This window comes from Alosa alosa, chromosome 1 (genome assembly GCF_017589495.1).
Source record: "Alosa alosa isolate M-15738 ecotype Scorff River chromosome 1, AALO_Geno_1.1, whole genome shotgun sequence".
NCBI classification, from domain to species: domain Eukaryota; kingdom Metazoa; phylum Chordata; class Actinopteri; order Clupeiformes; family Clupeidae; genus Alosa; species Alosa alosa.
In genome coordinates, this window is record NC_063189.1 from 34235391 (window position 1) to 34248127 (window position 12737).

Genomic DNA, 12737 nt, shown 5'->3' on the forward strand with positions numbered 1-12737 from the left:
CCAAGCTGGTTTAAAGGACACCACGCTGTGTGGGAGATGGGATTGGACAGAGAAAGGGTTCAACATTTTTTACTGAGTTATTTTCCAAAGACAGATTAAAGACAGTTTCTGCTAAATGAAAAAAGCCTGCTAATAACCAGGTACAGGCATAGCCTCTAATTTCAGGGGTGTGGAACTGTTGGAGTTGTCTACTGTTGGCTACTCTGATGGTTGTGACTCTGTCAACAACCGATCAAAGAAATCATTTGTTTAAAGAGGCTATAAATGTTATATGCACAACGTTAAAGGCTAAACATAATCTAAGTAATTCTCTTACAAGCATCACAGTTTTCCATTTTTACAACCTGAATCTAACACCCCATAGCAATTTCATTTCAATGACTGAAGCTATAAAGCTGTGATCACGGATCAGTGAAACTTAATATTAGATAATAGAACAAAATCTGGAGCAGCTGCCTACACATCAACAACATGATTTTTGTAGTGGTTAAAAGACCTTTGTGAGTAAGAACAACCAAACTAAGATCACCCATTTATTATCATAATTATGTGTCCAACACATTAACCATAATTCATCCCATCATCAGTTAAGGATTAGTAAAGTAACAAAACATTTATCAAACTGACATTAGTATTAACAAAATAAAATCACTCAACTCAGTGTATAATAATACTCACTGTACAATAAAGTGCTGTTTAAAAAAAACCAAAACAAAATAAAAACTGGAATCCATCTCACAGTACAGCTTTGCAAAACTGATTAATCTGACTCAACGAGAGGCAGGATTTCAAAATCAAAGGACATCTTTTTTTTAGTGAGATGTTTGTTTACAATATACTGGAGCACATGTACAATGTTTAATTTTTTCATTATTAATAGTTAATCAAGCAAGGAGGGAAAGATACAAAAATCTTTTTCTGTGGATGTCTTTGCTAGCTGCTAGCTAGCCACAGCAAGGTTCTAAACTTCAAGCATTGCTCTGTAGACACAAATAAAGCCTTATTGATTTTAGCTTGCATAGTGATTCTTCATGAATGAGTTTTATACTTTTTTGAAGTACCATAAATATTATTAATATCCTCTGCATCAGTGGACATTATTGTTTTTGAAAACGTATCTGTACAACAAGATCAATGTTTCTTAACTGTGGTAAGGACATGAGACTGTAGAATGCTTAAAACTGAAATAAATTATACTGTTTACAGATGGCTCTTCACACTAATTAATTTCATGCAAAGTGATTTCCCTTGAGATAACGACCACAAAACACAATACAGGCCAAATCTCCATCTGATCTCATTATGTAAGAGGGTGCTGAAATGATTAGGCCCCCATTGACAGACAAATAAATGAGAGTGTTTGGTAGATCAAATCTCTACACTGGAACAGTCTTCAAAGACAGAGGAAGCTGGCCTTCATGTTTGGGCTTAGTTGCACAACTAGTCTTTTCATTCTGTTGGGCTCATATGATGCTCAGCTGGGTTCTTTATTGATAGATCTGATCAGAGACATAACAGACATCATTTGGCAGTACTGCCCTGCTATGATCACAGTCACAAAGCATACCCTGCTAAAGCACACTGGTACATAAAACTTCAATTTCACATAAAATAAACTGTAGCGATTTCACAGACTCATTGGACCTCTGCAATTTAGGACATCATCTGGTCCAATATGAACATTAAACATACTTCATATTTCAAGATATGGCTTCACCACTGAAATTGAAGTGAATATCCAGACAAAGACAAATCCGATGAGCCACTTCCATTTTAGAGAGAAACTGCCCTATGTTACATGTAGCCTACTTACAGAGGGTTAGACCTGTATTTCCCCATCACAGATGAAACTCCCAGGAAGGGTGGTGGTTTTGGTGCGTACCCCCAGCCCCGTCTCAGAGACCACTGGGGAAGCGTTGGGAGTCCTCATGGTGAGCAGGGACAGAGAGGGTGAGAAACTGGGCGTCATCGCTGAGGGAGTCAGTCCTGTGTTACGACCCAGTGGAGAGTAGGCATATTTGGGGTAAGACGGTCGCCTAACCAGGGTTGGCATTTTAGGGGGCATCCGCGGAGGAACAGCCCGTATGCCCGGCTGTGCCACTGCAGTGATGAGCGGCGGGGGGCGCATCAGACTGGCCAGTTCCGATGCTGAGCTGTGTCCAGCGGCCTCCTCGTCGGGCAGCGAGCCGATGTCGGTGAACACGGACGCCAGCGGCTGGAAGCGGGGCTCCCAGTTGAGCAGGTAGTCCCAGCTGTAGCTCCCCCTGAGCTGTTCCTCTGGGCAGATCAGCGAGGCCAGTGACCCCCCTACCGACGCCTGAGTGTCTGACAGAGGGACGTAGCCTCTCATCGTGTCCTCCACATCTCTGACATTCAGCACACGCGGCAGCATCCCCTCGCCGCCTCCCTCCTCCTTGAAGTTATGAAGGCTCTCAGCACTGGCCATGCCTGCCCCCAGGCCCACTGCAAACGATGAGGTGACCGGGGGCTCCCGTTCCTCAGAGTGGCAGGACAGCTGGTCTGAGTCCCTGGCAAGTCCTGAGTCTAGTACCTGGGATTCTTGGTCGCTGAGGGCTGAGCCAGATCTCTTGAAGCAGGTGTACTCGTTTATCATTTTGATCTCCTGGTCCTCTGCGGTCTCACCCTCTGCTGAGCCCCGTAGACTCCTGTCCGACATCTGCAAGGGGCGAGAGATGTCCAGCTTGGCGCGCATTTGTCCTCGCATTTCATGTAGGTTGATGCCGTTTTGATGAGAGCCACCCTTCCGTCCAAACGTGCCAGTTCCATGGTTCAAGTTGGCGGCAATAGAGGCGGCTTTCTTGAGCGCGGCCTCCTTGGTCTTGTACCGCAGAACAAGGGCCACAAAGCTGACCAGCAGCAAGAGGAAGATGGTCAAAGCTGCGCTAAGGCTGACTGTCTGCACACTCAAAGACATCCCTGTGAGAGCCTCTGCTGAGTTGGAGATATTTACAATGACCATACAGGAGCTTGACTTGGAGTCAAACTTTGGACTGCCGGCCAGCACCGGAGCTCCACCATGCCGTCGGTGTCAGAGCTCCCTCTCCTCCTGTACACTGGACCGGAGATGTAGACGGCGCCTGTTGTTTTATTCACACCGAAGAATGGAGATGGCTCCGCCAGGGAGTACTCGACCGCTCCATCTAAGCCTCCGTCATGGTCCATGGCCATGACCTGGCCCAGTGTGTGACCCAGTCGAGAGTTCTCGGGCAAAAGGAAGCGATATAGCTTCTGGGTAAACACTGGACTGAACTCGTCCACACCTTCAATGTCCACTTGCACCCTGACAGTTGCCACCTGATCACCCTTATCTCTGGCCTCCACCACAAAACAGTACTCATTCTCACGCTCATAATCAAAGGTCTGTCTGGTGTGAATGTCCCCCGTCAGAGGGTCGATGGCGAAGGCCTCCTTCCTGTCAGGGTTCCCACTGCCATAATCCATGAAGCAGGAGGTCAAGATAGAGTAGATGACCCTCCCAAATGGGCCAGCGTCCTGATCGATGGCATGGACCATGCACACTGGGGTGAACGCAGGCTGGTTCTCTAGCACAGAGCAGTTCACAGTGGGATGGGTGAAGTACGGGGAATTGTCATTCTCATCCTGCACAGAAATAAAAATGACTGCAAAAGAAACTCTTCTGTTGCCTTGTACTTCTCCATCCGATGCTTGTATGGTCAAGGTGTACTTGGACTCTTCCTCATAGTCCAATGTATGGTTGACCTCTAGCACCCCAGTCAAGGAATCCAGCCTCAAATGGCCTTTACTATTTCCAGAGACAATGTCATACTTGACCATCCCATTAAGCCCCTGATCAGGATCAAGAGCTGCCACCTGAACAAGAAAAGTGCCAGGTGGACTGTTCTCACGGACCTGGGCGTGGTACTCGGAGCTTCCAAAAGCAGGTGCGTGGTCGTTTACATCGAGGACGGTCACAGACACGGTCGGCGAAGCTATTGAGTGAGGGCACCCCTCTGTCAGACACGGTCACGGTCAGGGAGTAAGCCTCTGTGGTCTCGCGGTCCAGTGAGTCACAAAGGACCAACTGAGCCACAGTCCTCGGCTGATCTTCCAAATGAACTGTGATGACCTCCAGGCAAAAGTGCCTCTCTTCGTTACCTCCAGTGATGGCATACTCAAGGAAGGTGTTTTCTCCCGAATAGTCCTCATCTTCTGCTGTAAGGGTCAAGAGGGTGGTGCCCAAGGGCGTATCCTCAGGTGAGGTCACCTGATAGGTGTTTTGCAGGAAGAAAGGGGCGTGGTCATTGGCGTCCATCACCTGTATATCCACAGAGGTCACACTAGAGAGGGAGGGGTCTCCACTGTCCCGAGCCTCAACTAGGAGCTGGATCATGTTGCCATCAGAAACATACTTCAAAGGTTTGTTTGTGAACACAGAGCCTAGAAGACAGAGATAAAAAAAAATATTTATTTAATTTTCAATCATATCTATCAAGTTCATTTGTGCAAGAATTTAGTTACAGACTCAAATTTCAATACATAAAGGTAGTCATTTTCCATAGAAAGAAAATCAGCATCCATCATGGGGAATAGTTTGGCCATTCTGTATTGCATTTCATTAAGGAACACATCATTCATAAGTGACACACATAAACCTTTGAGCACATTTGAGTATGTGCTAATTGAACAGAGCAAGGCAATGGCTAATTGCAGATTTCTTTGACATAGAAGCAAGATTGTTGAGCGCTTAGTCCTCTGGCTGATTCGAGTCCAAGTTTCACTTCCCATTTGTCACTATAACACAAAACATGGCGTGCCCATTTCTTCAGCTATTTGGCTTTGGCCCTCAAAACAAACAGATGTTGCAAATCAAGCTTAAATGAGGAAAATGGCCGACAGCTTTCTATTCCCTGGACCCAAGACTTTGTTCTGTTGGCCTCAATCCATCTTGTACTGTCTTCGAAGAGATGGTTGCGTTACAGTTTTTTTTTTATAAATAAAAGACAGATAACCAAAGATATCACTCTACAACAGATCTTTTGTTATTAGTTTCAATTCATCACCTCCCCATATAATTCCTCATCAACAGCTTGGTTTCTGGACTGAGGAGGCCTTCAGATAGATCAATTCATGAAGCAGAAGAAACAAAAGCGGTCACAGACACGTCACACTGCTGGCTACTGCTGGTTTAAAAATGAATATGCATACAGTATGTCTCTGAAAGCCTGACAGAACCGGGCATGAATTATCTTTTGGCCGCTCGCCTTGGCACGGGCAACTCGTCTGACGGCCGAGGCCAGAGAAAATACAGGGAAATCAAAGAGGAGTAACAAGAGAAGCGCTCAGTGTGAGAGGCTTCACATGTGAACCTTGGAAGGCCCTTTGCAATTACTTGTTCACTTTCTGCTGAGAAGGCTAAGTGTTTGGTGCCGGTGTAGTGACAACAACTGTACGATACATCAAAGCTGTCCATTGGTGGATCACCATCATTTCTCAAGACGCAAGCCAAAAAGGTTACTCTGTTACAGACAGAGGTGTATATTTCAAGGTTGTTAATGACTGATTCAAACAGAGAAAATGAGTCCAGGGATATGTGCCATATAAAAGGTTTCTTCACATTCATATACATAATATTATATTAAACACACATTTCTATTTCTCACATGAATAAAAAAAAAGATCTATCTATCTTTACAAATAAAAAAAAATACCAGGAACTTTCTATTTTGTTCATTTACATTAAAACAATGAAGGAAACTTGAATCATTACCAGTTTGTGCATCTATGTAGAAGCCTTTCAGAGGTGAAGAGAGAAGTCTGTAAGAAATCTTTCCGTTGAGACCAGAGTCTCTGTCTGTGGCAGACACCGCCAGGACAAACGTGTCAGAGGATGTCAGCTCTGGCAATGTCACCTACAAATGACCGGCCAAATATCAGCAAGAAGCTTCAAATCAAAAACTGAAGACATTGCCGAACGTTCACTACACTGACATTTAAGAATCCTGTGGTAAAACAGCTCCTATCCTCATACCACTTAGATACTTGAGTGTTACTTTTCAGGCTAGTTTTAACCCTTAACCCTTAAAGGTGTAGGTTTTTGAACATTCTAAGTTCCGCAGGTTCTAAAATTCTATGTTGAATTCAATGAACCCAGATATTCTTTAGAATGTTAATTTCTCAACATTCCCGTCACACCGGTGTGACGGTACTCCTTTAAGGGTTAAAGGTGTAGGTTTTTGAACATTCTAAGTTCCGCAACAATTGAAGGTTCTAAAATTCTATGTTGAATTCAATGAACCCAGATATTCTTTAGAACGTCAATTTCCCAACATTCCCGTCACACTGGTGTGACGGTACTCCTTTGATAAAAGCAGATACAAACATTATGACTTCTACTTCATAACTCATAACATTAATTATATTCTATTCAAAAATAATATTATTATTTAATTAATAATATTTGACTTCAAAAATAAAGCAAATTCTACTTCACAAACACAGATCCATTCATCAGTTTAGTCCACACACCATGTCTCTGACTGTACCTGATAGGATTCCTGGGAAAAAGTGGGAGTGTTGTCATTGACGTCTAGCACGTGAACATGCACGTCTGCCTCCGTCTGGTGGACAGAGTCTGAGGCCTGTACCCTCAGGACGTACTCGGTGACCTCCTCATGGTCCAGACTGCGAGTTACACTTATGACCCCAGTGTAGCGGTCAATGGCAAAGCTCCCATTGGTTGCAATGTCTCCCAAAAAGCGGTAAGTCACAGTGGAACTCAGGTCAACATCATTGGCAGTAACCTGGGTTACAACCGAGCCTGGGGGCACATCTGATGGGACAAACAACAAAACAAATCCCTAATTCATCCAAACTCTCTCAGGTGATGGATTTTACAGTGAATTGAAATGATCATTAGTAAAGTTTCATAGCTATTTATTGCTGGTAGATTCGTTATCTTAAGTGCATGCTGGGACATTGGCCAAACATGAACAAAAAAAAAAAACTGGATTTAAAATGATGCTTTGATCATGGAGATCAGAGGTAAAGACTTTATGGTCATTATGAGAATGAACACCTGGCATCAATAACGACACAATTGCATACAGTAGACGTTACATAATGCCTCTCCAGTCACTCCTATCAGGCCTATAAGTGCTGATGTAGAGACTGATGCATGGTATCTCACTCTCAGCGATCACCACTGGCTCCATGGGTGGGATGGCAGGGCTGTTGTCGTTCACGTCCACCACCTGAACCCTGACAGTGCTGGTGCCCGTGAGAGGGGGGCTGCCCCGGTCCACTGCCTGCAACACCAACCTGTAGTCCACACACAAACACCACAGTCACCACAGGCCTGAGAGGCCGCGCTGCAAAAGAGCCGAGAGAGATCGACCGGAGCCTGCCAACATGGCCAGACGAGACAGAGGCTCCGCTGAATGGCTTATGTTCAAACTCATACAAGCCTTTTACAAGGCCCCATATATGCACAAGTCTGCCATACAATTGTGAAGTGGCACTATTACAAATATACCAACAATTTTGATTAAAATACAAAAGTACCACTTTTATAAGGCATAGGATTTGGGTGTAATTTTCTTATGCTGACTCATAACCAAAACTATGATCAAAAAATTCAAGGCTTAATGACCAGAGGTATATAGCAATGCATTTGAGTGGCTCATGGATTTGTTGGTCTCACATGTATAAAGGCAGGGTGGCATAGGCAAAATGACTGTAAGGTTTCCAGCTCCTTAACAATGTGGTTTGTTAAGATGGTTAGGCATACTTGTAAGATGAGACGATTTCTCGGTCCAGGACTGTGTTAGTGGCCAGAATTCCTCTCATTGAGTCAATGATGAACGCATCGTTGTGGTTTCCGGACACGATGGAATAGTCAAGCTGCCCATTCACACCGCTATCAGCATCAGTGGCAAATGCCTATAACACATGGCAGATTGCAATGGAACAGCCTGCATCACATGCATTCCTGTATGTGTCTTCACATATTATCTCTCTAAGGTTGGACAACAACCAGCCACATTGCTTACTACAAAACATAACATATCTTTGAAATGCCAGCCCTAGACAGCTTTGGTCTCATTCTCCATCATAGTTTTGGTTCCTATTCAAGAAGGGTTAATTCAGCTCTGAATTTAGCATTGATTACTATGATGAAATACAGTGCAGACAGAGGACACGTCTCAGACAGCTCCATGGACTGTAAATGTCTTATTTCAATCCAATGGATAGTTCAGTATTTACTCAATTATAAATTTGGACGTGTGTTAACGGTCACTGCTCTTACCTGCATGACATATGTGTTATGTATTTGTCCTTCCCAGACTGCCGTTCTGTAATATGCCTGTTTAAATGTAGGCATGTTGTCGTTCACATCCTGGAGATTGACAGTCACCCGTGCATAGGTGGTCTGCTGGCTGTTTTCTGCCAGCACCACTAGATGAGCTCTCTTATTGCTCTCATAATCAAGGCAACTCTGCTCCTTCACTGTTATATCACCTGCAATAAGAACATTCTTAATGAATTCAGTCGATTTTTGACAGCTTTTTGAGTAAGACAGCTCACTGATGCCTTTACAAATAGACGATTTTTCTATATCCAGCCTTTGATTCCCAGGATATGAGTTTTTGAACTCTCCCAAACTTGAAACCATATTTAAGCAAATTGCCCAATTTTGGTTGAGTTTCACATTTATTCTGTCTGACTGACTTCCAAACTACTATAATGTTACATAAATCCCACAAAAGATGGTTAAACAATAAAAGATTCTGGGGTGGGAATATCCTGGATTGTATGGAACGCTAGGGTTATATTTATATCACAACCCATCAGTGCCACGTCTCTGAATTTAGGCAAGGTAAGTTAACATTCAACATTGACATTTTCTGCTTGTTGGTCACCACCAAAAAAAAAAAAAAAAACGAAAACAAAACAAAAACGTTTTCAAGGGAATTTCAGATGTTTACGGCAAAAGAGTGCATTCACATATGGCTTATAGAAAGAAAAAAACACATAAGGGAAACGCCTGCCATGTTTGCGGGAGAATAATACTCCTCAAAACTCAAAGCTCTCAAAGATGGCAGCTGGACGGGCTGACAGTGACCTCTCGCTGTCACAGACTGCGGTTTTTAAGATGCCTGGAACGCTAGCCATCCAAGGGGATTTGGTTGGGCTTACTATGCTAATTACTAGTGAAGGAAAAAATGCCTTTTTGGAAGAGTGATCTGAAGGATGGATAAGTCCTGCTATTAGCCCACGACAGAGCATGGAAATGGTGGGTGGATGTTTGGGGCATTTGGTATGTTTCTGGCAGAGAGACAGATTACTATGAGTGAGTGCAAGTGAGGTTTCCAGGGTAGCGGGTAGCAACATCAGAGACAGACAGGCAGAGGGGGGCTGGGGCTGGTAGGGCTTTTTGTAGTGTTCTTCTTACCTGTGAGAGGATTTATGGTGAAGACCTCATTCTCATTGCCATTGAAGATGCTGTAGATTATGGCTCCTCCATCTGTTGTCTGGTCATGGGCCACCACATTTGCCACCCAGGAACCTGAACAACATAACACACCAACCCAGATCACTATAGTTCAGTCAAAGATCATTGCTCACACACACACACACACACACACACACACACACACACACACACACACACACACACACACACACACACACACACTAAATTCAGTGATTCTGCATTATTCTGCTTGAATTTGAATTGAATTAAAAACAGTTCCATTGGCAGAGTATTACCAGTCATGCTGTTCTCCGGAATGGCCACCTCGTAGAGTTGCTCGGTGAAGCGCAGCCCTTCGTCCTCCCCGTTCAGCTGCAGCAGCACCAGGCAGGTGGATGTGAGCGGTGGCTGGCCCTGATCTGCGGCCTGCACGTGCAGCACCCTCGTCCCGGAGGCGCCGTCGGGGAGCGGACGCATCAGCCGCACCTCCCCAGAGGTCCGCCCAATCTCAAACACTCCTCCTCCTCCGCCGCCGCCATCGTCGTCCACTTCGCCTCCGTCTGTCAGACTGAACACCACTGTGCCGTTAGTGCCCTGGTCGGGATCCTCGGCCACCACCACGGCCACAGTCTTTCCCTTGGCCATCCCCAGCGTGACCGATCCGCGGACAGGCTCGCTCAGGCACGCGGGCGCGTTGTCGTTGACGTCCTCCACCTGCACCGTCACCATGGCGACCGAGCTGCGAGGCCCCTGAGTGCAGCCGTCGGTGGCCACGGCGCGGAAGCTGTACTGCGAGCGCGTCTCGCGGTCCAGTGGCCGGCTGGTGAGCACCACCCCAGTGGACGGCTCCACGGAGAAGGCCCCCAGGGAGTCCTCGGCCAGCGAGAAGGTGACCTCACCGCTGGGGCCCAGGTCGGGGTCCCGCGCACTCAGGCGGAGGACCTCGAGCCACACGGGAAGAGCCTCGCTGACGGTGGCGCGGTAGCTCTTGCGGGTGAAGGCCGGGCTGTGGTCATTCTCGTCCAGCAGGGTAACGTGGAGCTGGGAGGTGGAGCTCCGCGGTGTCGGACCCTGGTCTGTGGCGGTGATGAGCAGGGTGTAGTTGTCACGCTCCTCCCGGTCGAGAGGCTGAGTCACACTCACCGCCCCCGTAGTGGGATTGATCGCAAAACTACCAGCTTCATCTTCAGGAGAGATGGAAAGCATTGTTACAGATAAATCACAAAAGAGAAAGAATAACAAAAACTACAGAGAAAGCAACAAAAAAAAAAACATACAGAGATGTTAAAAAATAAACAGTGCCAAAGAGTATAAATATGATAGGACTATGAAATTATTTAGTCCTTCAAATGCATTTGTGAGCCACCCACCATCTTCCAGTGAGTATGTGATGGTGCTGTTGGGGCCACTGTCGGGGTCCGATGCCTGGGCCGTGTGGACCACTCCGGGGGGAAGGTTCTCCGGAATGCTGATGTGCACTGTGGGCTGCATGAACTCCGGCGCGTTATCGTTCTCGTCCAGAACGGAACACAGGATGGTGGTCGTGCCTGACAGAGAGGGAAGCCCACTGTCCCGACCATGGACTGTGAGCCCGTGGCAGAGGAACAGACACAGCAGGCCAGAGAGACCATTGGGAAATCGATTATGATTTCAGTATCTAGATGCCGTACATAACCATCACAATTCCATGATAGCAGCTTGAAAGTATGGGAGGTATCACAACTGAAACACTATCCCTGGGAAGCCACAAAGTGAAGTCTTCATACACATAAAGAAATTTGAAAATGCTGGCACAGATTTAAGTTACGATGTCTGTGTATTAGGGTGTCTAGAGTGAGAGATCCATGAAATTGAGACCATAATTGCAAACTGAATCAAATCAATACTTTACTCATTTCTGGTTTTATGCAAGTGTTACTGTGGTTCGAAAACTTCAAACAAAACTCACAGATGGAACCTCATCAGGCTCTGCTTCCTGTACCCTCCCCCTATCAGCTGAAAACCAGTCCGACACTTGTTCAGGCACTTAATAAGCTAATCCATCATCCAATAACTCTTGCCAGACATAAAATCGTATCAAGATCCAGTTATTGTAGTCTGTCATTAGCTGTAATTGTTCTCGTCATTCTAGACAGCACAAACATTGTCATCTGTTACATCTGAAAGCAAATGCCCTCAATACAAATGCATGCTTTAGACATAAACTTTTCAGGAGGAAAATGAAAATGTCTTAATACTGGCTCAGCCTACAGTAAAAAAATATTTCAGTGGTCCAGCGAAACGCACAAACATCTCTGACGGCTCTTAAAAGAGCCTGATCCATAAATCTGGCCAGTCAACAAGGTTGCAGTCAGAGAGTGTATCAGCCCGTTATTATTTATTGCCCTGCATTGCATGGCAGGACTGCTGAAAAATCTGCTATCTGCTTTACAGAGCCAGACGGTGAAACCAGATGTGAGAGGGCAAAAGAGTGACCTCAGAGAGCGAGAAAGAGAGAGAGAGAGTAAAGAGTAATTCAAGTTTGCTTGAATGAATTTGTGTGCATGAGTGTGTGTCTGTGTGTGTGTCTGAGTGCACGCGTGTGTGTGCGTGTAGACTTCTGGATGAGTTTCTAGGTTTGGAATATTACATTTTACATTTACAAAACAAACCTCTAAATTTCAAACATTTTATACTATATCAAATGACTTTGACAGCATCAATCAAAGGCAGCTCACGTTCACTGACACAGTAAAGTGTCCCCAAGTCTTCTTTAGCTGTGGACTACATGGTAAGGGTTTTCCACACAATGGCCAAATGCACTCACCTCTCAGGGTGAAAGCCTGATGGAGCTCACGGTCGAGATGTGCAGCAGTGCGGACCTCGCCTGTGTGAGAGTTTATGCTGAAAAGGTTGTAGCCAGGGCCAGGCAGCAGACTGTAGTAAATCGCAGCATTCTCAGCTGTGCAATATTCACACACACACACACACACACACACACACACACACACACACACACACACACACACACACACACACACACACACACACACAGGAGAAAGAGTTGACACATGTTGAAAGTGGAAAATGGGAAGACCTGTTCAAATACTGATGTTAGAATGTGTTCAGAAGGTAAATCCATCACATATAGGGACAAGAATCTCATATCAAATCAAATCAGAATAGGTTTGAGTACAATGAATGAAGGTGGCTATTTTGTGAATGAATTAACAAAAAAAAAATTCTCCACCTAAGCTTAGGGTGACACGTAAATATCGTCCATTCCAAAGTCTCCTTTTTCACA

The 12737-nt window shown here is 45.3% G+C and overlaps 1 protein-coding gene across 1 annotated transcript in view; it reads right to left on the minus strand.

The window, feature by feature from the left end:
* Positions 1-520: 520 nt before the first annotated feature.
* Positions 521-12737, minus strand: part of dchs2 (dachsous cadherin-related 2) — a 31155-nt gene continuing 18938 nt past the window's right edge. The window contains 12 exon segments of the mRNA XM_048239512.1: positions 521-3027; positions 3030-3963; positions 3965-4419; positions 5750-5891; positions 6525-6811; positions 7169-7299; positions 7769-7920; positions 8288-8499; positions 9434-9547; positions 9751-10638; positions 10825-11037; positions 12261-12395. Coding sequence (XP_048095469.1) covers positions 1820-3027; positions 3030-3963; positions 3965-4419; positions 5750-5891; positions 6525-6811; positions 7169-7299; positions 7769-7920; positions 8288-8499; positions 9434-9547; positions 9751-10638; positions 10825-11037; positions 12261-12395 — 4871 coding nt within the window. The 3' untranslated portion in view covers positions 521-1819.